General features: G+C 40.2%; 1 protein-coding gene across 4 annotated transcripts in view; it reads right to left on the bottom strand.

Annotated features, from left to right (window-relative positions):
* The window catches only part of cacna1c (calcium channel, voltage-dependent, L type, alpha 1C subunit), a 270161-nt gene that overhangs the window by 54651 nt on the left and 190861 nt on the right, over positions 1 to 24649 (bottom strand). For all 4 annotated transcript variants that reach the window (XM_072672845.1, XM_072672846.1, XM_072672849.1 and 1 more), the window contains 5 exons: positions 15263 to 15402; positions 14802 to 14963; positions 13746 to 13948; positions 11521 to 11624; positions 6564 to 6736 (listed from right to left, as the gene is read on the bottom strand). In XM_072672845.1, the coding sequence (XP_072528946.1) occupies positions 6564 to 6736; positions 11521 to 11624; positions 13746 to 13948; positions 14802 to 14963; positions 15263 to 15402 (782 nt within the window). The remainder of the gene's footprint in view (positions 1 to 6563; positions 6737 to 11520; positions 11625 to 13745; positions 13949 to 14801; positions 14964 to 15262; positions 15403 to 24649) is intronic.

Raw genomic sequence — 24649 nt, 5'->3', positions numbered from 1 at the left:
ATAACAAAGTAACACATGACACATAAATAAACTTGAACATTTGAACTTAATAACAGCAGAAAATGACAATAATTAAAGTAATGACAGAAAATAAAGATTTGTTGCAATTCTGACTCAATGTGGCATCCTTTTTCTCCAGATGCATTCAAATAAGAGGCTACAAAAACTTTCTGAAAGCAAGTGATCAGGCAATGTGTCATTTAACGTGATAAGTCCCCATAAACTGTCCCGGAAACATCTGATTCACGCTATCAGCCACAGCATCTTTGCTGCATAAATCACTATTAGCAGCCATGGCAATATTTCAAACCTCACTCTGAATGTTCCTGAACTAGCAGTGCAATGCCTTCTGCTAGACTCCTCTCTCTCTCTTTCTCTCTCCTACAGTCATATATGAGTCATAACCGGCCTGTCAAACATCAAGATCAAGTGCTTTTAACCCATGCACAACACTGGCTAACCCTTTAATGCCTGGGCAAAGATGCACTCTTTGCCTTTAACTCAACTTCACCTTTTCTATTATTGTTATCATATTTAGTTTCATATATAAACAACTGTAATAAGCCCAAACAAATTTTTGTCTTTTTGTGTTTCTGTAGCAAAACATCACACTTCACCTTCCGTTTGCGTTTTACTGCCACGCTGATCAAAAAGAATGAGTGTATCCCAAAAAGGGTGTGCATAATCACTCAAAAACTATCACAGTACAGGAGTGATAGAAAACACAGTGGCACACAAACAAATTTCACTTGCTTACTCATTTCATTCTACCCAACCTGGATAGGTCAGATTTTAATGAGCTTAAGAGGATCTTTTTTCTCATTTTATGATTCTTGAGTTAGATAAGATAAAGTGGTAACTAGCATCTACATCTCAAGGACTAATTATAAGTTGTAGGATTACAGGTGCTATATTGTGAATTGGTATATTTTGGATGTTTTAATGCTATAATACTATAATGTCATTATATACAGTTTTAGTGACCGCAAGAACCCTCCTTCATAAGAGAAATAGGAGACTATTTGTGAATATAATGCAATTCTGACATCTCACCACTTTCAAATATCTCCGAATATCGCATTATAACATTCCTTCCTTCAGAGTCAAGGTCAGACTCGAGCTTGTACACGCAGGTATGAGTGGCAGCTGTTATATTTCAGAACTATGCAAGTCCATTAAAGAATGTTAATGAGAATAAAGGACTGCTAATGAATATGAATAATTAGTGGGCAGTCTTAGTCAAACAGGCTGGGAGATGGAATGGCAAGTACAGGAGAAGCACCCTTCAACAATTTATTAAAAACGTGTTAAAAAAATTCTGCCTTTTTAAAATTTCTGCCTTTTAATGGCAGAAATACAAAAGACAGTGATTAAGTTGTAAATTTGGCAAAATTCCAAGAAACTAATAGCCGTTATGAATTTCAGGCTACAGGCTACTTGCACACCCCTCTATGATAAGCCCAAGGTTGCATGTAGCCGCAGCTCAATCAACATCACACTGATGTTAGTAATGACCTAAAAGCAGCGAAACCACTCAGAATGAAGACTGAAAAATAGCATATATAAAGCAATAAATATAAAGCAAATAAATGCAACAGAAATTAGTCATTATAAAAATATCCAATTTCACTATTGTATGCATCAATTCAACAATCTAATATCTGCTCAGTATTAAATAGTGCTAACAAGAAAAGGAGTGGGGCTGGTTGTACGGTAGCTAACATAGCAGACTGACAGCTTCACACACACCACACAGCAGGTTCGATTCCAGCTAACCAGCTAACTGTTCTACTCACTCAAGTCCAGCATATAAAGACCCAAATCTACACCACATCCAACACTATTCTACTGTTTTAGCAAACACACTTTAACATGTAGCAATCATTAGATGGATGGCTTCATTAAGTGATGGATTCCTGCTCAGAATTGATTTATTTGGCAGTTTATTAGATCTTGGAACAGGAATATGACAGAATATAGTATTATTACATTCCTTTTTCAGAGTCAAGGTCAAACTCGGGCTTGTGCACGCAGGTATGAGTGGCAGCAGTTAAATTTCAGAACTATGCAAGTCCATTAATGAATGGTAATGAGAGCGACAGAGTGCTTATAAATATTAATAACTGATGGGCAGTTTTACACAAATTAATGGGCTGGGAGATAGCAGGGAGAGGCACCCTTAGACAATTTATTAAAATAATATTTTTAGAGTAAAACAAGTTGATTTTTTTTATATGACATGTACATGAAATAGTGCTTAAATACAGTGCTTTTAATGACATAAATATATTGGGAAATAATCAATATTTGTAGATTTGGTAAAATGTCAAAGAACACAAGCTCAAACACATCTAATGCAACTCATCAACCAACGAACAACCCTTTCAGTCAAGTCTTTTAGAGTCACATGTGTTAGAACAGGGAGAACGTGATAATGTTCAGTGTTCAGGTTCCTAAGACTGGGTTTATAGAACCACAAGTGTAAGACGTGCTTCATAAAGCTGGATAGAGTAAGTAAGTTCTTGCTACATCAAATCCAGCTACCTATTTCTACTTCATAGGTCATAAGCACACTGTTGAACACATGGGCCCAGACATACTGCTGGTGTCTTGATCAAGGCTGCACTGTTGCCCAGTGCTGTAAAGGAGGTTTGGGTCCACTAACACACAGCTGGTGTACATGGTCTACATGGGCTGCACAGTCCAGAAAAGCTGCTCCAGCGAGACCACTCCAGCAGAAGGATTTCATCACAGAGAGCTGCCTGACATATGGCCACCATGTGGCCACCAGGACTTACAGGAAAGAGACATGGTTGGCCACTCATTGTACAAGCCAGCCACTTGCCTTAATGTAGAGTTTACTGTTAAAACTCTAATGAAAAACACAGAACTTTGGTTGGAGTGTTATACTAGTAATTGCTAGATGGCTGAATTGTTGAAGGCATGGTTAAGGTATGGTTAGCTAATAGCTAAAAAAAACTGATTAGATCAGTTCTCATGCTTTATTTCAATGGCTAATCTCATCTGATTTCAAAACTAAGCTCAAAAAACACGCTGCAATGAATTGCTTTAAAACAACAGAATAGCTCTGTACCCCTCGCCAGAGTCATCAATGGCCCATGGGGCACCACTCTTATGCTGTTGAGAGGCACTCAATGTGCGAGTATTCCCTGTACACCTTCACTCGTGCGACTCTAAAACGCCCCATGAAGTTAGCGGTTTCCGAGATACTACCACCTATTACCCTATTATCATGCTCTTTTGGACATCAGTCAAATCAAGTCCTTCGCCCATGACGATCATTTTGCATTGTGCTACCACTGACTGGTGTGTTTGCTTCTTTATACACGCAGCAAACGCTGCCATGTGGCATCTTTGATGTCCTCGGCGGAGTTCATTCCAAACACTTAGGGGTGGTCATAACATTCTGATAAGACTGTGACAGTGGGATAAGGGTGGTAGTATCTCAGAAACCACCAACTTCGATGTTCTATGCTGTAGTTGAGTGCCTCTCAACGGCATAACAGCGGTGCCACATGGGCCATTGATGACAGAGGGGGAACGATGACTATAGTGAGTGGTACAGATAAACGACTATAATAAATGCCTTCTATTACCATATACAGTCCAAGCCAAGGCGTCTCGCTACTGTCATCTGAGCCAAGGCTGATTATTCCCTCTATAAGGTCATAATATTCAGATTTGACTGTGTATAAACATTACATTTATAATGATTGCACTGGTCAAGAGAGTTTTCTGCAGTGCTGACAAGCAAACTCAGTGAACTACACTGAATGACACTCTGTCCGGGCAGGAACGCAACTTCTCTTGTTCGACAATGACCAGTTCAATGGTCAGACATGCTATTTTACTTCTCATGTGTGTCGTTAAGAGCATCTAACATTTACAGCTCACTCATGTGTGCAGCCGGCCCTGGGTATTGACAGGGAGTAACATGAAGTTGTTTCCCAGTAGTAGCAAGAATTTCCAGCCTCTGGAGTGCCTGAGTGTGAATCTAGAGCAGCACTAACTACTGGTTCCTTAGCTTTCCTCTGCTTTCCCTTTCTTAGTAAGACCCCATTAAACTTTAATGCAAATTGAAGCACCAGCTATTTCGGTCCGTGTTGACCACATGATGCTGCGGTACACTTCCACGATCCATTCATAATTTCAGAGCTTAATGCTCATCATAGTGACTTAGTGTTAATGCTTACTTCTGTATAACCTTTTTCTAATATTTGTATTCTACATCTGTAGCACACAGTACATATTACCCCTGTTGAAAAGTTTGATATTTTTCCCAGTACACTTATAATTGAAGCTGATTGATTGAATGAACTGGCTAAAGATGGAACACTTGTTTAACAGAGAAATAAAATCATTTTATTCCAGAGAAATACTTTTGCAGATGAATTCTGAAGTTGAGATTTCTTTTCAGAGGGTAGGAATATCTCTGAAAATGGCTTCTGGATTTTAAGAACCCCCCCAAAAATCTATTGCTAAGTATGTGATAATCTTTTGTTTGTTGTCACTGTTTATATTGTAGCAATTTTGAGGGCACAATACTATTTCATGTCATTACAACATGTCATCTCATATGCGTGAACACAATCTGGAGTACAAATGAATGTCTTATTTCTACAGAAATGTATTTAAACGTGCTTTTTTAATACCATGGTATGAGTCTAAGACAATATAGGGCCTGTGAAGGTGGTGTGCACAGCATTCAAAATTACAGGATGCCACTTCATATCCTACCTTTTCTTATATTTATATACATAGTTTTACATTTATGTATGTATGTATGTATGTATGTATACATTTATATACATAGTTTTCTTTTTTATATATTATTTTTTTTCTTCCTATTTACACTGTTTGCATGGCTTTATGCTCCAAAAAAGATACAAGCTAAATTTTAAACCCTCTGAAATCTAAGGGCATTTTATTGATTGTTCCATATCTTAAATTTGCATATAGAATAAAGCATATAAGATAATACCCACATGTTTGATATCAAAATGTTCAGAACAATCTCTGCTCTCTATAATGAGACCCCATGTGATGTAGAGGTGTGAAGAGATAGTCTGAAGGATGCACAAATCCACCGCAGATGATGGATTCACAAGTCCACTAGTTAGATACATTGGGAAGCAGAGACGAGTATCTTGACTCATCTTCACAGCCTCGTAATTCTGGATGTGAGTCATGTAAGATCTGGCGTTAAAGACACAATAGAAATGGTATACTCTACAGATTCAGGAAAAGTTTCTGAACTGTATTATTGCTATGATTTAAAATATCAAGAAACATGAAATTTGATGCACAGGCTCATTCATAGACTGAAGAGGGTTAAATGACTATTTTCCAAGCTCGCTTTATCCCTTATGTAAATATGTAAATCAGCTGGTTCTCACAACTTTTTAAAAAAAAAAGAAAAAAGGCTGTTTTGACTGCTTAGTTTCTATTTATGGACTGTATGAATCAGGGAGTGAACCGAGAAGTAAACTGGGAAGTGAACGGTACATTTAAAAACTTTTGTGAAAGATTACATATTACTGTAACTACTATTCATTTCAATAAACTGATAACCTTAGTTTTTTCATGATAGGAGCACTTTAAAAGTAATGCTGCAACATTTTTCAACCAAATTTCTACTTTAATTGTTTCAGCATGTTGTCCATGAACCAAGCACTACAGCTACACAATCAACCATTTGCTGTGATATTACCTACAGTATGAAGATTGTAGGAGTTGCTTACACTCTGAAGCAGCTTGGATGGTATGGTGCATTCACAGCCTTTATCAGACTTCTACTGATGCTTATGATGTTTAGAGGAGAGGAAGGATTCTCCTTCAGGATGTACCCTCATCCCAAAATGAAAAACCCATCAAATACACATGCATATGCACATGAAAGGCATATCCACAATTAAAAATGTGTTTTTTTTATTACAATATTCATCTCAGTGTAAACCGCTGTGTGAAGAGTAGTTCTAGCAACCAGTAACTCCTCATACACCAACCCGTCACCCATGTGGTCTGATCCCACAGAAGAGCTACTGTACTACAAACTACAGTTTGAAAAGGTTAATGCTGGCTATGTCTTGTGGACTCCTAAGCTGCTTTGGCACCATGAGGGGAACCCACAACATTTTAGGCAGCCAGGATTTAATGGTATGGATGTTATAAATGTAGCATCTCAAGCATATTTGATTACATTGCACATTCATCTACACACCAAAACTCCAAATGTATCCTTTTCAGGTCAAGTTTCACCTGCCTTTAATCTTCCTTTAATCTAAAAGGGCAGAAGGATTCCTATAGACCATCCATAGATACTTACTGAGTTAATTTGTAATGAAACACATTGAACAAATTAGTAGCGTTAAGAAGCACCCAAACATAATGACAAATAAAGACAAACACGTACACAAACTTTTCTCTCATAGATGCACAAACACTTAGACACATACCACACAAATGTATCTAAACACATGCACACCAGCCTACACACTCACACACTGCCACACAGTGGAGTCCTGCCCCTGTCCCGTACTTACGGTTTCTGGGTTTGTCATCGTCCAGTCCCTCATCATCATTCTCAGGGTCAATGTCCTCTGCTTGTGTGATCCAGTCCAGGTAGCCCTTCAGATCCTCCTCCAGCTGCTGCTTTTCACGTAGCTTCTGGAAATCTCCACGCGCCTTGGCCTTCTCACGCTCCTTAGAGAACTCTCTGAGCCGGGGAGAGGAGCGAGGGCGAGGAAGAAGATGCAAAGATGGAAAAAAAAGAGAAATATCTGAATGTCTTTGCTAAATACACACAACAGGACAACACCTAGACACACCATCATGCACACGTCTGACCTAAAGTTTAAGTCTACAGTTTATGTGTCTAGCAGTTGAGGAAAGAGACAGGAAAGGCAGAGTAGGCAGAGAGTATAGATACACCAAGGGCCAATTATAATACTAAGTATTTTGTACCTGGCTGCAGGCCAAATAGGACAAGTTTTGCTTGAAAATAAAGTATGTTTGTTAAGTAGGGGTGTAACGGTATGTGTATTCGCACTGAATCGTCAAGATATGGGAGTCGTAGTTCAGTGTGAGCAGCCCCACAGAGAATACATGCTAAATGTAGCTCATAGGGAGGTGTGAAGATTGACTAATGTGCGGAACAAGTGTCACCTAGTCGTGCCTGATCCTAAATGCACAGTTTGGAAAATGTGCTTGCATCATATATATATATATATATATATATATATATATATATATATATATATATATATATATATTGATCATTCCCTAAGGTACCTGAATTACTTATTTTATTATCACGCTGACGTTGCAGAGGCCTCAACAACCTAAAATATGTATCCAAAATGATGCACTTGGCTTTCATGGGTTGCAAGTTCTGAATGTTTTTCAGATGTAATTCCTGTAATGTTACAATTTTAGAGGTACAGGGTTGTCTTAAGATAGTGACAATATCCAATATCCAAATCCAAATGTTGATTGCACAAAAACGTGGAAGTGTCATCTCAAGAAACGGATACAGTACAATCTTATGCAAAAGTTTGCATGCCCCCTTGCGACAAAAACCTAAACGTAAAAAAAAACTATAATAATTTTATAATTCCTATTAATTTGTTGAAGAAAATAAAACACTACATATATTGTTTTTTTTTTTTTGCCACATTCCACTTTTTATGTCAACAGTACTTATGCTTTAGAATGTATATAAGAATGCTCTTTAAAGATGAGAACATATTTGCACTTAGAAAATGAACAACACATATTATTTAACCAGGAATGCCTAAACTTTTGCATGAGCCTGTAAATATTGGAGCCCTGTCCAGGGGGTATGCCAGCCTTGCGGCCAAAGGACTCTGCATTGGCTCTGGACCCACTATGACCTACGCCAGGAAGAAGAACATAAGAAGATGGATGGTGGAATGGATGGATGCACATATTGGAAGTACGGCTGAATTACCACAGACAATGATTTCACTGTATATACAAAAGAACAGTAAAATCTGTAGACACAACAAACTTTTAATAGAAGTCATTTGGGCAGTTACATCAGACTGTTCTGTTCGTTTGCTAAGTTCAGAGAAGTGCATCAAAATTAGTGCTTGGGGTAATCAGCCGTATACTACAGACAGAGCATACATAGATTAGGTTGAATGCTAGGGTGTTTTTTTTTTTTTACAATCGCAGCAGCCAGAGTGTGGTGAAAAGCTATTTAACTGGATTAATTCAACTCTAATAAAAACGAATCAATGCAAAGCAAAATAAATAGGTTAGATAAACAAAAGCAGTATTTTATAATTGCCTTTCCCACCACTTTATACAGTATACTTTTTTTTACAGCCGCAGGCCTTGTCAATGGTGTGCTGCAAGAATATTTACTAACAGAATAATCGAATGTGTATTTTTGTTTAGTGACCCTTATGCCATTGATTTTTCTCTTATTGTTTCCCAAATTCCAGAGTAGAGTTACACCCTTGTGAAAAGTTTATTAGCCTTGTTATCTCTTGCTCTTCGTTCTGGAGCTTGTTAACATGTCCTATTTTACTGTGCTTTTTAAACCCTGCACCTTACGAGCATCGTGCAGCTAGTAGGCGGTCCTGTAGGCAGTCTGTGTGATTAGCAACACCTGAAGTAAACTCAAACGGTAATTGCAAGCACATACTGGGACTGTAGCCAGGCACAATTAGCCTGTGTCTGAAACTGGAGGTAGCTAACTGACTTGACGCCTTGCTGTCCATGCTGTCTCAGAAGGCAGTGAAGTGATGAAGGTCTCTGTAACTGAATCATGAATCCAACAATATCAATAATACCATAGTATCGACAGCTCACCACTACATATTAGCGTTTAGCTGTGTTGGCCATCAGCATTGTCGCCTAGATTACTAAAGCCTAGATTACAAACCTTCAGTACAGACATGACTGGGTGTCTTCCTGCCTCAGAAGTCTGTCTGTTTCAGACACAGCCTTAGAGTTGCACCTTCTCAGATATGTTTGGATGTGTCCAAAACGGCAGGTTTCTAGATGCCTTGATGCCTATGCTGTCTCATAAGTCAGTACCTTAGAAGGCAGATCGCGGTTGAGACATACTTTAAAGGCAGTGATACGCCATGTTATTGCCAGGATACAGACAACTACTGTCTTTTATAGCAGCATTTTATACAAACATTCGACTCGGACACGACTCAGTATCTTCCTGTCTTCGAATACTGCCTGAGTAGGCAGCCTTTATTTGGTTTCAGACGCAGCCTACTTCTGGCACTTTTCCCCCACAGTGGTTAGGTAATAATTGCTATGAAGACAATCAGGCAACAGGCAACAGGTAGACATCCAATGAGGACAATGAGGACATATATTCATTTCTAAAGCACAGAAAAGAAAAGAGCAGAGCTGAAAACACACAGTGTCAATAATGATGCACAACGATATCATAATCATATCGCCATTAGATAAGATAGGATAAGATAATCCTTTATTAGTCCCACAGTGGGGAAATTCTCAGTGTCACAGCAGAAAGGGATAGCAAGACACTCTGAAGATGAAGATAAATAAATAATTTGCACTGTAAATAATTTGCACTATAAACATTCAGATTGGGCAAAAGTATTGGGACACCTTCTCATTCATTGTTTTTTTCTGAAATCTGGGGTACTAAAAAGAGTTCTTCCAGCTTTTGTTGGAGTAACTGTCTCTACTGTCCAGAGAGGCTTGCTACTAGATTTTGAAGCACTGCTGTGAGGATCTGACTGCATGATCAGGATGATGGATGATCACCACCCCACCTCATACCCAACTCCCCAACTCATCCCAAACATATTGGATGGATCACCATCATCATTCCAGAGAACACAGCTCAAGGCAGGGGAGACGTCAGATTTTTTATGTAGTCCCAGCATTCCTACTTTTTTCAACACTGGTCTTGACTATTGATGATTAATGATAATAATAATAAGAAGAACTAGGCTGGCATGAAGCACTGTAATTGCTTCTGCTCATGTATGCGACTATGAGATGCAAATGTCACTCAGGTGAGCTATTTAACTATTGGAGAACAGTTAATAAAGCATGCAAAGAAAACATGGAAGGAATGCAGTATACAGGAAAGAGGAATATACAGTATACAGAAACATTTGAGGAATATGGTAAACATAGAAAACAGTGGGGAAAAGATGGAAAGATCACAACATTTGACTGATTTCTTATGAGCAATGGGCTTTTGGCCTGAAAAAATGTTCAGTGCTCCTCCAAGTGCTGCTACTTACACCAGCCCACACTTGAATTTTCTCAATTCATCGGATGTAGATTGAATTATTATCCCATATTTCTTATAAGCAAGATATTATGAAGAAGGAAAGAAGTTTCATACTGACAGCAAGAAAAGGGGATGCAGTATATCTATAAAGAGTCATCTGTCTGTCTGTCTGTCTGTCTATCTTAGGGTTGCTAATTTTCCATTAGGCAGACCAGAACTTTCACAGTATTTTGGAGCTCTCTTCCGGGAACCCTTGGAACTGCATCAACACTACACAAACAATTATAAACGCATTAGTACAAGCGGAGTCGCTTTCCTTTGAGCCTCCTTTAACCATAGTAGTTCTTTCATAGAGCCAACAAAAATGTTAACAGAAGCACTGAAGGTTCTTTAAACCACTGGAAGGTCCTCCACACTGACAAATCTCTTTTCTTCAGCTCTTCGGGAGCCAAAAGTGAATATTCTAAGACCTCTCGCTGGTCCTATCTGCTTCCAGGATCAGCTCCCTTGAGATCTTCTTACCTGGCATGTATTCAGCTTTTTAAATGATTTATATATAAATATAAGGCTGTTCAGTCCTGGTCCAGGAGGACCAGCATCCAGTACACTTTTCTACATGACTTTCCATTTCAAACACACCTGGTTCAACTCAATTATTAGCTGTCGGAATTAGAAGATGTGTCTAGCACCAATATGTGCTGGACTGCAGCCCTCCAGCACCAGGAGTAAAACCCCCTGATATACAACATAAGTAACTGCCCAAGGAAGCTCTGGACCCCAAGCCCTAATTAGCAACCCTAAGTTGTCTGCCTGTCTGTCTGTTCACGTGGTTGTCTGTCTGTCTCTTACCCGCTCAGGACCCCAAGAACCAAGTTAAGAACAAAAAATGAGCCAATGATGATTAGAGTAACAAAATAAAGCCATGGCCAGGAGTTCCCTACAGCGTCATTGACCTGGGAATGAAGGGAGAGGAGGATAAAGAGAGATGGAGAGATGGAGAGAAGGAGAGAGAGGGAGGAACAATTAGCAAACGAGTGGACTGGAACAACACAATGGACCTGCTGTTTCACTGAGAGTGCTCTGTCCTGCTCTCTTTCTCTGCCTCTCTGCCCTTTTCCTTCTCCTCCTTAGGGATGAAACCTGTTCCATTGGTCTTCTGAGGCCATGGACTCAGAAATGCACACACACAGACACAGACAAACACATGCACACACACACATACACACACACACATCGCTTACCCGCTCAACACCCCCAGAACCAGATTTAGAACGAAAAAGGATCCAAAGATGACGAGACTGACAAAATAGACCCAGGGAAGCTCATAGCCCATAGCATCCTGCATCTGAAGGAGGAAGGAGGGAAGGAAGCCCAGTTAGAAAAAGAAAGAGAGAGAAAGAAGAGCGAGACGAAAAGAAACGAGAGCATTAGAAGTAAAACTCAAAGGGCAGACAAGCTTAAAAAGAGAAGGCCGCCTTCTTTATGCAACTACTTCAGGATCACTTAGAGAACAGTGACTGAAACAAAGGGCTATAAAACACAGCCCCTGCTGTTGCTACAGACAGCAGACAGAGTCTTTGAGAGCCCACTGGAGTGGAGTACCCTGTGACTCATATCACTGTATCAAGAGTCATTCTTCACTCTTCAGGTGCTTTTCTTAAAAAAAAAAAAAAAGCCGGGTGATAAGCTCTCATATAGCACAGAATAAACTCTGTAGTGTGTGATTATGCAGCAGATGAGAGGGGTGAGCACTCTGTAGTGTGCTTGTGTAGTGTTCTGCCACTCAGTATTAAAGCATGTTAGGACTTACACAGCAGTGTAGCAGTGTGAACTGGCAAAACCCTGACTATGGCCCCCATGCACGCCTGGCATTAACATGCGTCCTGGGTGATCCGATCATAAGTGGCCAGAAGTACACAAAGTACAGGTGCGAACTGGATAATCTGATGTAATCTGACCACTCAACCCACATTCTGAGGTGTTCAGAGACGCATATGACCAAATATGCATGAACCACGAGACCACGCTGTCCACGAGAAAAAGCAGTAATAATAAATTATTAATGCATGGACATTCTACGGGACACGCATGTTAATGTCAGAAGTGAGCCTATGGGGCCTATGTAATAAAAAACACGTCTTAAAGGGATGTCCTAGTGGTTTTCAACTTGACCTCTATATGCTGCAACTGTAGTATGCAGTCGATTACTACAGACGATGATTGCAATACAGTTCCTTGCACTTACAAAAAAACAGGGCCTGCTAACTCATAATCATAATGGAAGCCAATGAGTGACTGCTTAAACACCCTATGATAAGCATATTTTGAGTTGACATGTTTTTTTTCTATTACACAAAATACTGTATGCAACCACATTGCTACAAGCACAGCAGATAGAGATTGGGGTGGAAAACAGCAGAGTATTCCATTAATAAACCAGTTACTTAAGTGAAGTAGCTGAAGTAAAGGGACAGGTAGAAATAAGGGGGTGTGGGGGCTCCTAGGTAGACACAGCTGGAACTGTGGGGTACTTTGAGGTTTTTGATTAATTCAACAGAATGCACTGAAATGTAGCTGTAAATGTAGCACTTAGACATGCAGGGTTGGTTGCCCATATTAAGGCATTAAACCCAATTCAGGACTAGCACAGCATTCTGAATGGAGATTCTCCACTGAAAGGAACATATAGTCCTGGACTAGACTTAATCCTTGTTCAGGTAACTGACCCATAGAAATGGTTGCCCAGATTAAGGCATTAAGCCCAGTTCAGGACCACACTGCATTCTGGACAGAGATTCTCCATTCCTGAAAGGAAGATGACATCCTCTTTGTCTAGGAAACCGACCTCTAGTGTCACCGTACAAAAGGTGGCCTTATCAGCTGCTGTCTCATACATTTGAAGTAAATGTTTCTAAGGTGACAGGGCATCCAATCAGAACATGGACATTAACATGTCAGTCTTAAAGGCACAGTAATAAAAAACATTGAAATAATATCATGAACTGTCTGGTAAATAAACCCAAACACACATTACAAGTAGATCTGAAAAACACTTTCTTCCCATGTCGCAAGAAGGGTCTTAAATGTGAAGGAAGAGGTCTTACCTATAATGCACAGGAATGTACACTACTGCTAGAACCTGCTTCCTCAAATTACCCCACCTTCCAATTTAAGCAATGCACATGTGCACGTACACACACACACACACACACATACACACACTCACTCACACATCTAAGTTTGGTATGAAATCAAATCAATTTCTTTAGCACTGTAGTCTTGGGCTGCTTTCCTGTAGTGCTATATAAATAAACCTATTCCCTGTCCATCTGCAATCAGACATTGTTTTCAAAGTGTACCTATGAGAAGTGTGGGGAAGGGGGTCAAGGGGTGTGCTAGGTGTCTGGTACAGCACTGTACAATCTGGCACATTACAGGATGCATTGTGGGCTCAGACCAGACTCACCCAGTAGAGCACGTCAGTCCAGCCCTCCATGGTGATGCACTGAAACACTGTCAGCATGGCAAATGCAAAGTTATCAAAGTTCGTGATGCCATCGTTTGGGCCCTCCCATCCTGACATACATTGTGTGGTGTTGTGCGGGTTGCAGTGGCGGCCATGAGCAGAGTTTGGGGCACAGGGTGCAGGCTTCTCCTCAGCTATAGGACCTGAGAGACAACAAGGACTTCAGTCTTCCATAGTCTTCTGTTCTGTTCTGATTTGAAAGCATCCTTCACAGTCTTTGTTGGATTTCGCTACGTGTAAGTAAGTATTTACAATACAATACTGCTATTCTTTTGTGACCGATTTTATGGAGACAAAAATTCCAATAACCAATAATATTGTATGATTTCACATTAAATAAGAGAGTGAACATGTGGTGTCTATAAAATATGAGAACTATGAGTCAGGTAGCCCTTCACTGTGCTAGCCAGCAATAGTAGTGGTCACAAATAAACAGCTGTCTGTTTGCTACTAGGGGTGTAACAGTACATGTATTTGAACCGACTTATCATAGTATGGGGATCATGGTACGTGCTATTATCGTAATTGCACAAGCTCTTGACACTCGGAAATTAAGGGCATAATACATGTCTCCTCCAATACATGCAGAGCCAGCCACTGCCTCTTTTCAAACTGCGGCTGAGGTGGATCGGAGGAAAGCGCCGAGTACCCAGCTCCAGCACACCAGCTAATACACGCCTGCTGGCAAACATCGCATTAGGAGTGATGAGGGGTGAGAGCTCCATCTACCAACCTAGAAAGAGGATGGCCAATTGTGCTCTATTCGACCGCTGAGGCACTCAGCCTGAGCCTGAACTGTGACGTTTGTGTACCGTTACAACCCTATCTGTTACACTATACAATATGCTTTATTCTGGTGATTTTTGCTGATACAGTACGGGCCAACCAACATGCCTAATTCAGAACATTTACTATACTATAACTGCTTTAACTGTAACTATATTTTTATACACTGAAAGATAAAGGAAGAGGAACAGAAGTAAGGCACAGTCTGACCTTTGTGTCCCTCTCTGAAGAAAAAACATGTGCGGTGCATCTTCCCCATGAAGAGCTCTAGGCCGATGATGGCGTAGATGATGATGACGAAGAGTACGAGCAGGGCGATGTGCAGCAGGGGAACCATGGCTTTAATAATGGAGTTCAACACTACCTGTAAACCTGAAACCACACAAGGAACAGAGCCAACGTGAAGCCAACTATAACTATAGCAATATGTCTATAAATAGTCCTGTTGCTATAGGTATATAGCACAATGGAAGTCAATGGGAGCATTACTATTGGCTTATTCATCGTTCTGACACAATGTAAAGATCAACTGCCAGATTCAATGCATGGTAGTAGATGTATTCATTTTCATCCATTCAATTACCCACATTTACTGAATGTGACAATATCTGTGTGTGTGTGTGAGAGAGAGTGTGAGAGTGTGTGTTTGCGTTTGATTGTGCATTACTCACTGGGCACTCCAGACACCAATCGTAGAGGTCTTAGTACTCTGAATGCTCGCAGGGCTTTCACGTCAAACCCTGCTGCCTTCCCTCCAATCGGTGTCCCTCCATCTCCTTTAGTGGCCTGCTCTAATATAGCACTGAACAACCTGAGAGAGAAAGAGGGAAAGAGGGAGAGAAAGAATGAATGAGAAGAGGGTTGTTAAACATTAGGCACTGTGACTTTAATAAGAACGCCCATGCAGAAGAGCATCCCTTTACCTATTTCCAGTGTATTCAAGCATTGCTACGGCTGATGAAATAAAACATATGTTGTAATTGAAGTTTTTGAGTCCTCTCAAAACCTCACAGACACAAGATCATCTGTGTGGATCTTAATCTTTTAATCAATACCACTTTATATCTGAGGTCATTTATTATGATTTCCATCTGAAGAAAAGCTATTGTATGCAGTTGCTTCACCACAAAGCACCTTAAGAGGTTCCTCAACGGTTTCAAATTGATGAACCTCCAATGGCTCCTTGAGAATCGTATACTTTTAACAGTGTGAGAGGTGGAACACTTTGTGAGCTGATGTTGATTTTTCATGTTTTACAGATCTGCCAAAACAGATGCTGATGCATAAACATTTAGAATGGAAACTGGGGTGACCGGGGGTGGCAAGTTTGAATCCCTAGCAATGCCGCTTTGGCATCAGCAGGCGGAGTCTGGGAGAGCACAATTGGCGGGGCTCTCTTCAGGCGGTTAGATCTGTATCTCTCTCAGTCTCTCTCCTCATTTTTCAATCACACGCAATGTTGGACAGCACAGGCATCAGTTTGCTGGTGTAGCACAGCTGGTATAGCTTTGCAGCATTGGTGGAAGTTCGAAAAGAGGCTGTCTTTGCATGTATTGGAGGAGATATGTCCTTGCGCTTCTAGTGTCGGGTGCATTGTTATTGCTAGGGGGAGCAACAAACAGGTGGGATAATAGGCAGTACCAAATTGGGATTTTTGTTTTTAAACTAGGAAGACATTCACTTGGACTAGTCTAGCACTACTCAGAAATATACTTTTATTTTGTATGGCTACAAATATAGTAAATAAACAGACTGCTATCTTCTTAATGACTACATTGAAGTTTACATGGACTTTAACATATCATTATTATTACCACCATTAACCATCATTGCTTTCATTATTTTAACCATCTCTTCTACATAAGCACACCTGAGCAATAAAACAATCTTAGTGGTACAGAGACTTTTTATAAGCAGTTTTGACCAGAGGAGGATGGACCCCTCTTTATGAGTCTTGGTTCCTCCCAAGGTTTTTCCTCCAGCCCAGAGGAAGTTTTCTTTTGCCATTGTTGCTTTTGGCTTTGCTCACTAGGGGTTTTTAGGTTTTTATGTTTTGTTGATGTTTTGTCCTCTTACTGATTCATGGAAAGCTTCTTTGTAACAAGGGCAGTTGTAAAAAGCACCTTACAAATAAATTTGATTTGATTTTATATTTCAGTATAGCGGCCAAGCATCTCCTACCTAACATCCTGTGCTTCTGAAATTCAATAAATACAGCATCAAACATCAATTTGAAATATCTGTCAAATCTAAACATATCACTAGCTGAATACTCTGCTACAAATCATGCGCAGAAATATTTAAGTGTGTATTGCAATTACAGGACCAATACCTTTGTTGCTATACATAAAACATTTGGGTTTGAGATCATTAAAAATATTAAAAATCTGACTTTCAGCTTGTATTTCATGATATTTATATTTAGATTTGTACTACAACTTAGCATATGTTATAAGCTAAACAACTAGAACATGCCACTGACAGGTGCTTTTTGCTGCTCTGTTAGACTGCTTGTTTAAGAAATTAATAGTCCAGAATGTCTACTTGTGGTTTGAGCATTGTCCACAGGAGTAAAGCAAACCATTCTAAAGCTGAGAAAATTGGGGAAAATTATTGCACGGCCACTGTGCATAGCTTGTACAACAATTTGGAATATCCTAAAAAAGAAAAATAGCTACTGGTGGCTTGACAATTAACATTAAAGTATCAAAGTTAGAAACATCAAGTAAAACCCCAAAAGCAGCAGTCAATGACATCACTGACAATTTCCACAGAACTGGTATAAAAGTATCATCATTCACTGGTCGACTTTGAGAGCAAAAATACAGAGGCCGAACCACAAGCTGTAAATCATCAGCAGCAGTAAGAACTGGAGGGCTAGACTGGAATTTACAAAGAAATATGAATAGATGAGCCACAAAGACTCTGGAACAAAGCTTGAAGAGCTAAATGGGACCATGATTAACCTCTACCATTGTGATAGAAAGGCCAAGCATGGTGGAGGTAGTGTCATAGCTTAGGCTTGCATGGCTGCTTCTGGAACGGGCTCACTAAGCTTTATTGACAACATTACTTATAATAGTAGCAGCAGAATGATGCCAGCATTCTATTAAAACAATGTTTACAGAGAATAAAGAAAGTCCAAGTTCAGAGTGCAGAAATCAAAGACCAGAGATTTACATTTTAGCCAGTAAAAATTAAGCTCTGTTGTCATCAAGTCATCTCTTGTAACGGCATGACACGCAAGTCAGACAAAAGAAAAAGACCAGTGTGCTCCTGATCGAGCCAGGCAGCGATCAGTCTGTACAGCGCTGGGTTAAGTCGAACAAGCCATATGTCTTCTAACTAGCTAGGTGTTCTCTCAAAATCCAGAAGCTGGACTGCCTGTAAAACGTCTAAAGGAAACACGTCACTGACTTAGCACGCATAGGGCCTATGCTCCAAAATGTTCCAACGTCTGGGCTGCAGCTTAAGGTGGGCTGCAAGGACCCTTCGTATACAGCCCAGAATTGCAACCTACAATAGGAAGAAATTTGGAGGACGCAACTAAAGTATCCTTCCCGGCCTTTGAGTACCCAGAATTCTCTGTGCACATACAACGCAGTAAAAAAGGAAAAACAGCAAGTTTCGCGCCACAATTGCAAGAGACGGGACCTTTCGATGACATCACCACACAGCCTGGTTAGACTACTCCATTTGTGTGACAGGTTACTAAGCAGAGTTTTCATAGGCCAGTCCTACCGAGGACCCACCTTACCTCGGCTGTAGCCCCTAGGCTTTGGAACACAGTATTATTTACACATTTAAAAGTTTTAGTCATTTACATTTTTTGTAAGTTGGGTGCCAGTATTTCTCGCTGTATGTTCATTAGAAGAACCCCATTATCTTCCGATACCTATGTAATATATTTTTGTAAATCCCTACAAAAAAGTTAAGTAAGTGCTAAATTGAAACCCAGTAGCTGATGCAAACTGCAATTAATTGGATGTAGATGTAGTTCCTTTATGGAACTATGTATTAATCATATATTTGTCTATTACACTGAAGTATTACAACACTAGAACTTCAGTTGTGTTCAGAACTTCAAGTGTCCTACTCTTCATAAGTTCCTTACGTCATATGTGGTTACAAACTTAGCAAGAAGACAAATGCAAAACAAAACAAATCAAAGCTCTGCTTCCTCCGTGTGTGTGTGTGTGTGTGTGTGTGTGTGTGTCTGCTTCTGTCTCGAACTGCCAGCGTCTGACCTGAGAACAATACTCTCAGCTCAGGAACCAAAATAACAACTTCAAAAGGCACAGCAGCCGCCGCATTAGACACACGGAATTATCAATTAACACAGATGAAATGGCTATTTGAAAGGACTCTCTCTCTTTGGCATGCACATCTCTTTCTCTCTCTCTCTCTCTCTCTCTCTCTCTCATTATTCTTCTCTCCCAGGCCACTGTGCAGGTAAAGAGAGGAAGACATGAGATTACGACAGGACATTCAAACCCAATTACTCAGTTTGAGTCTTGGTGACTAGAACTAAACACAGTCCCACCTCTCAGAATGAGTACCAACTGAAATCTGCTCGAAGAATTCAGCCTTGATCCACCATTCTTCCACCGTCCCTAGGGAAGTTGCACGTTTGCTTCTTTCCCCCGAAAGGCCTGCTCCACCAGGCCTGAGTTCCCACAACTGTGCAATACCTGCTGCACTACCCTGTCAGGCAGATATTTATCAAACCCAACAGCTGCTTACTAAGCTGGCGAAAAATCTGCATCTCTTGCCATAAAGTACAGCACACTCCGGGTCTTTCGGCAAACATTGTCTTCTGCCTGATGACGCTGAAGATTAAGCTCTGATAATACATTAAGATTTGCGGCCGCCAAATACAGCCATGCGCGAAGTTACGTTGGACAGCTACTTTCACGGATCCTACAGCATTTTGGTCGGCCAGGAAGGGGCCTAACAGAACCATAATTCTATCAAAAGCTTAGAGCTCTGGTTACAAGCTGCAAGTTACATCAGAGTTAGAAATCAGAAGCGCAGAAACCTGTCAGTACTGGGAACTGAAAATATGTAAATAATAAACTATGTTATTATGTAAAAGAATTTAAATAATAAATAATACTGCAATAGAAATTCACAGGGATCCCTGTTAATTACAATTCCCATCATAGTTCTAACTTAAAGGCACCTTATCCTACAGTTCTTTTCTTTTATAGTGTTTCTCTGAGGTCTGCTTGTGGTGTTTATGTGGGTTTACATGATTAGTTCAACCTCTCTTTATCCTTTATAATTACACTGCTGTGATTTCTGTTATGATTGGTTGACCTGGTTAAATAAAGGGTAAATAAATAATAAAAATGTATATATTGTGTTGTGCTTCATTTACGCCTTATAACTCTAACTCGAACGGGCAGACCTAAACTGCTGCAGGCTAAATGAGTCTTCTGATAGAAACGTGTGTTCTGATGCTGTTGCGGCTTTGGGTCAGTCAGACATCTTCTTGTACCAGACCTCTTCAGTTTCCACCAGTTTCCAAGAGCCCTTTGATGGTGTAGGAAACTGTACTCACCGCACTCTGGCTTTATTTGTCCTTTCTCTAATGGAAAAACACAGACGTTTAAGAGTTCTTATGGTCTATCTGTCTTCTTTAGTTAAGTGTTTTTCTAGACATAATGAGAGCATTTGAGATGTACAGTGTTGCCTAAATACTGTGGTACAGAGTGCAATAACACAGTCTAATCCAGAGCTTTTATCCAGACAAAGGCCTTGAACAGAATCAGCAAAGGTTTGGACATTTGAGTTGTTTGCATCAACTGTCAAAGCTAAATTTGCTTCCACTGATACAAACCAGCTGTAAGTTAAAACCCTGTTAAAAAAAGACAAGACAAACAGCCTCACTATTTGTGTTGGACACAGGCGAAAATCAGGGAGCAGAGAGGGTGAAGGGCAGCTTGCTGAGCCCAGGTATCGAACCCACAATGTTTGACTTTTCACTAAGTATCAATAGCGTGGTGCTCTAACCATTGAGCGAATGTCTTTATTATACAATTTACTTTATTCTTCAGTTATTTTCCCTCCTCCTGGCAGTTATTGCTTGAAAGTCAATTAAACCTGGGAAAAAAAGGATGTGTTCTAAAACCTTTGACTTTTCACATGAATATTAAATTTAAATGGGTAAATATTATAATATGATTATAACCTGATCTATCGGGGACTCAAAACAGTGATGACTGGACTGGACTGGACATAAATCCGTCCAAAAATCAAAGTCTTTTGATTTATGCAACGTTTTTTAAATGTTAGCAGATTAGCACCCGATAGCATATCCTCTTTGGGAAAACAAGTCGTGTTAGCAAGTGTGGAAAACTGATGTCTATATAGCAGAACTGATTGGGCTGTAGTAGACCTTGTTATCATTATTAGACAAGACAACCATATTCCCCCTTTGCGTTGGACACAGATGGAATTTGGCCTCCCCCTTTAACCCCTTTAACATACACACTAGTGAGCAAACACTCACAGTGACAGTAGGCACACATGCCCAGAGCGGTGGGCAGTCATCGCTGCGACGCTCAGGGAGCAGAGAGGGTTAAGAGCCCTGCTCAAGGGCCCAACAGTGGCAGCTTGCTGAGCCCGGGTATCAAACCCACGACCCTGTCATCAGTAGTCCAAAGCACTAACCACCACTGAGCCACCCCTGTTATTACACTGACCTCACTCTCTCTGGGTGGGCAGGATGGCCTTCCCTCTCTCTCATCACTCAGCACGATACTAGCCAGTGTCTGTTAGCTGATGTAACAGAACTAGCAGTTAGCGCTCTTCTCCAAGCATGTTCGGCTATCCAGCGATGTTGGATTAGAGGCTGCTTTCACGTTGTTTCCTCCTCTACTGTAATATTTTAAATCTTTTCATCATATTGACGTTTATCCCTGTCTTATCACTAGTGTCCTCCTGTTTCTCTAAACTCTCTGCATTCAGAACATGTATTAAGATGTCAGATGTCTGTTAACTGTTGGTTAACAGGTAGTCTAAATTGGCCACTTTTTAGTCACTGGATAGTCATGTTATACTCGGCCCTGAAAACGGCTTTATTGGGAACTTTATAGCGAGAGTTTGAGAGATGCCACCAGATCACAAAAACATGCTAACTAACGCAAAGTGTCATTTAGCAACATTTCGAACAGGCTTTAACCACTTTCCACTGAAAGTACTCTGCAACAGCTCGCTTAAATCGCTTTAGGTTTCATTTGTGGCATTATCGGCAAACCCGCCGACAGAGTTACGTTATTCCTCGTACGTTTCTTAGGGTTACATCATCATCAACACGTTGTCTTATGCAGTCAGTGGCTCATGATGTGTATTGGTCCATGTCAGTGTGATGTCAGAGTGCCTCTTGCTCTGAATATATTTGAGTCAGTGCATTTAAAACAGTCCTGGAGCGCTGATTCTGCCCTCTCTGCCCATACTTGCACTGCCCTTCCTGATGATTTTAACTTGTTTTAGCAACTGTCAGTATTCAGGGAGCGGAAACCGAGAGATGTGGTCTGACTGCACAAAGTCGGGGTGAGCCACGGCCCTGTAGGCATCTCGAGACGTTAGTGTAAATATTGTCCAGTGTGTTCTCCACTCTCGCTGGCCAGAACATGTGTTGGGGGAACGGCCATTCAGGTTTCACTTAGTTAAAAGGCTGCAATTTAGGTGGCTCTGCGATATTAGAAGCAGAAGGTTTAGAGAACAAATTAAAATGTTGTGAATACGAGAATACATGGATAACTGGATCAGTAGATGAAGCCAGTAGAGGGCGCTAGGAATTTTAGACGTGCCCAGTTTAGCTTTAAATGCTTTAAATATAAAAATTCAATGCAGTCAATATATGAAAAAATAATTTTTCTGTTAAATGAATAATTTTTTGTGATAAGACAAAACCCATGCATTTACATCTATGCACCTTTTTAGCCTTTATTATGACTGCTTTATGAACAAAACAGGGCAGCCAATCAGAACAGAGGTTATTTACATATATTACCTTTAATTATTTCTGCTTATCACTTTTGGTACATGAACCCATTAATCCATTTGGATTTATGCACCAAATACAAGACCTCAAGGAATAAAAAGTCAAATGCAATAAAAAGGTACCATATATAAATATAGATATAAATATATGTCACAGCTGGTGGGCGTCAGGAATTTAGAGCTATCCTTTTACAGCCTGCCGACTGGAATCAACTGGAATTCAGGCACTGAAATGTTTTATGTCAGGTTAGATGGTCAAAACTAACACAGGTCCCTTTAAAAGGGGTAACATTACCGCACAGAGCAAGGTCAGTCTCACAGTAATCCTGATAACTTTGTAGATTTGGACGTTATATGAAACAAAATGAAATATTATGACAATCACATTAATTTATAATTAATATGTCAGGTTTAATGGTAAATCTGACATATAAATATTGGAGGAGAGGTGTTCTAGATCCTAACAGACAGATTGTTCTTTGTTCCCTTGTGAAGAGGAGGAGTTGATTCATTGATTTGTTTTACAGTATATAAAAAGGACTGTAACTAAATATAACTATATAAATATAACTATTTAAATTATCTATCTATCTATCTATCTATATATATATATATATATATATATATATATATATATATACAGTCATGCCCGAAAGTATTCATACCCCTGGCAAAGTTTGACTTAAATTTACTTTTATTCAACCAGAAGTTATATTTTTGCCTTGAAACGACACAGGCATCTCCCAGGAGATAACACGATGATGTACAAGAGGCATCATTGTGGGAAAAAGTATTTCTCAGCTTTTATACACATTTGAACAAAAAGTGGCATGTCCAAAATTATTCATACCCTTTGAAAACTGTCACAGTATATGGGAAAATCCAAAGTTCTATACCATTCCAAATAGTCCAAGCTGTTTTAAAGCATCCTAATTACCCTGATTCATTGGGAACAGCTGTTTTAATCAACTCAACAGGAGAAAAACAGCAGCTCTCTGCAGTTGGTTTGTGGACAGTCATGGCTAAGACAAAGGAGCTCACTAAGGACCTGCGGCTGTGCATTGTGGCCGCTCACAAGTCAGGAAAGGGCTATAAAGCCATATCAAACTGTTTTCAAGTTCCAGTGGCTACAGTGCAAAGTATTATTAAAAAATACAAGAAGTTCCGCACTGTGGAAAATCTCAGAAGATGTGGTCGGAAGCCAAAAGTGACACCTGTGCTGGCCAGGAGAATAGTGAGAGAGGTGAAGAAAAATCCAAGGATCACCACCAAGGCCATCCTGGTGAATCTGGACTCTGCTGGTGGCGACATCTCAAGGCAGACAGTTCAACGGACACTGCACACTGCTGGGTTCCACGGACGCAGGCCAAGGAGGACACCACTTCTCCAGAAAAGGCACACAAAAGCCCGCTTGACCTTTGCAAATGCTCATCTGGACAAAGAAGAAGACTTCTGGTGTTCTGTTTTATGGTCAGATGAAACAAAAATTGAATTGTTTGGCCACAATGATGTGTGCACCATTTGGCGTAAAAAAGGAGAAGCCTTCAACCCTAAGAACACCATCCCCACTGTCAAACATGGTGGTGGGAACCTAATGTTTTGGGGGTGTTTTTCAGCCAATGGACCAGGGAACTTGATCGCAGTAAATGGCACCATGAAAAAAGAGCAATACATCAAGATTCTCAACAACAACATCAGGCAGTCTGCAGAGAAACTTGGCCTTGGGAACCGGTGGACATTTCAGCACGACAACGACCCAAAACACACAGCCAAAGTGGTGAAGAAATGGTTAGCAGACAAAAACATTAATGTTTTGCAGTGGCCCAGCCAGAGTCCTGACTTGAATCCAATTGAGAATCTGTGGAGGGAGCTAAAGATCAGGGTGATGGCAAGGAGACCCTCGAACCTCAAAGAGTTGGAGCTCATCACTAAAGATGAATGGGCAAAAATACCAGTGGAGACATGCAAAAAGCTGGTCAGCAATTACAGGAAGCGTTTGATTGCTGTAATAGCCAATAAAGGCTTTTCTATTAATTATTGAGAAGGGT

Source organism: Salminus brasiliensis, chromosome 2, assembly GCF_030463535.1.
Source record: "Salminus brasiliensis chromosome 2, fSalBra1.hap2, whole genome shotgun sequence".
Lineage (NCBI taxonomy): Eukaryota > Metazoa > Chordata > Actinopteri > Characiformes > Bryconidae > Salminus > Salminus brasiliensis.
Note: the sequence above shows the minus strand (reverse complement) of the source record. Positions and strands in the feature narration are given on the sequence as shown.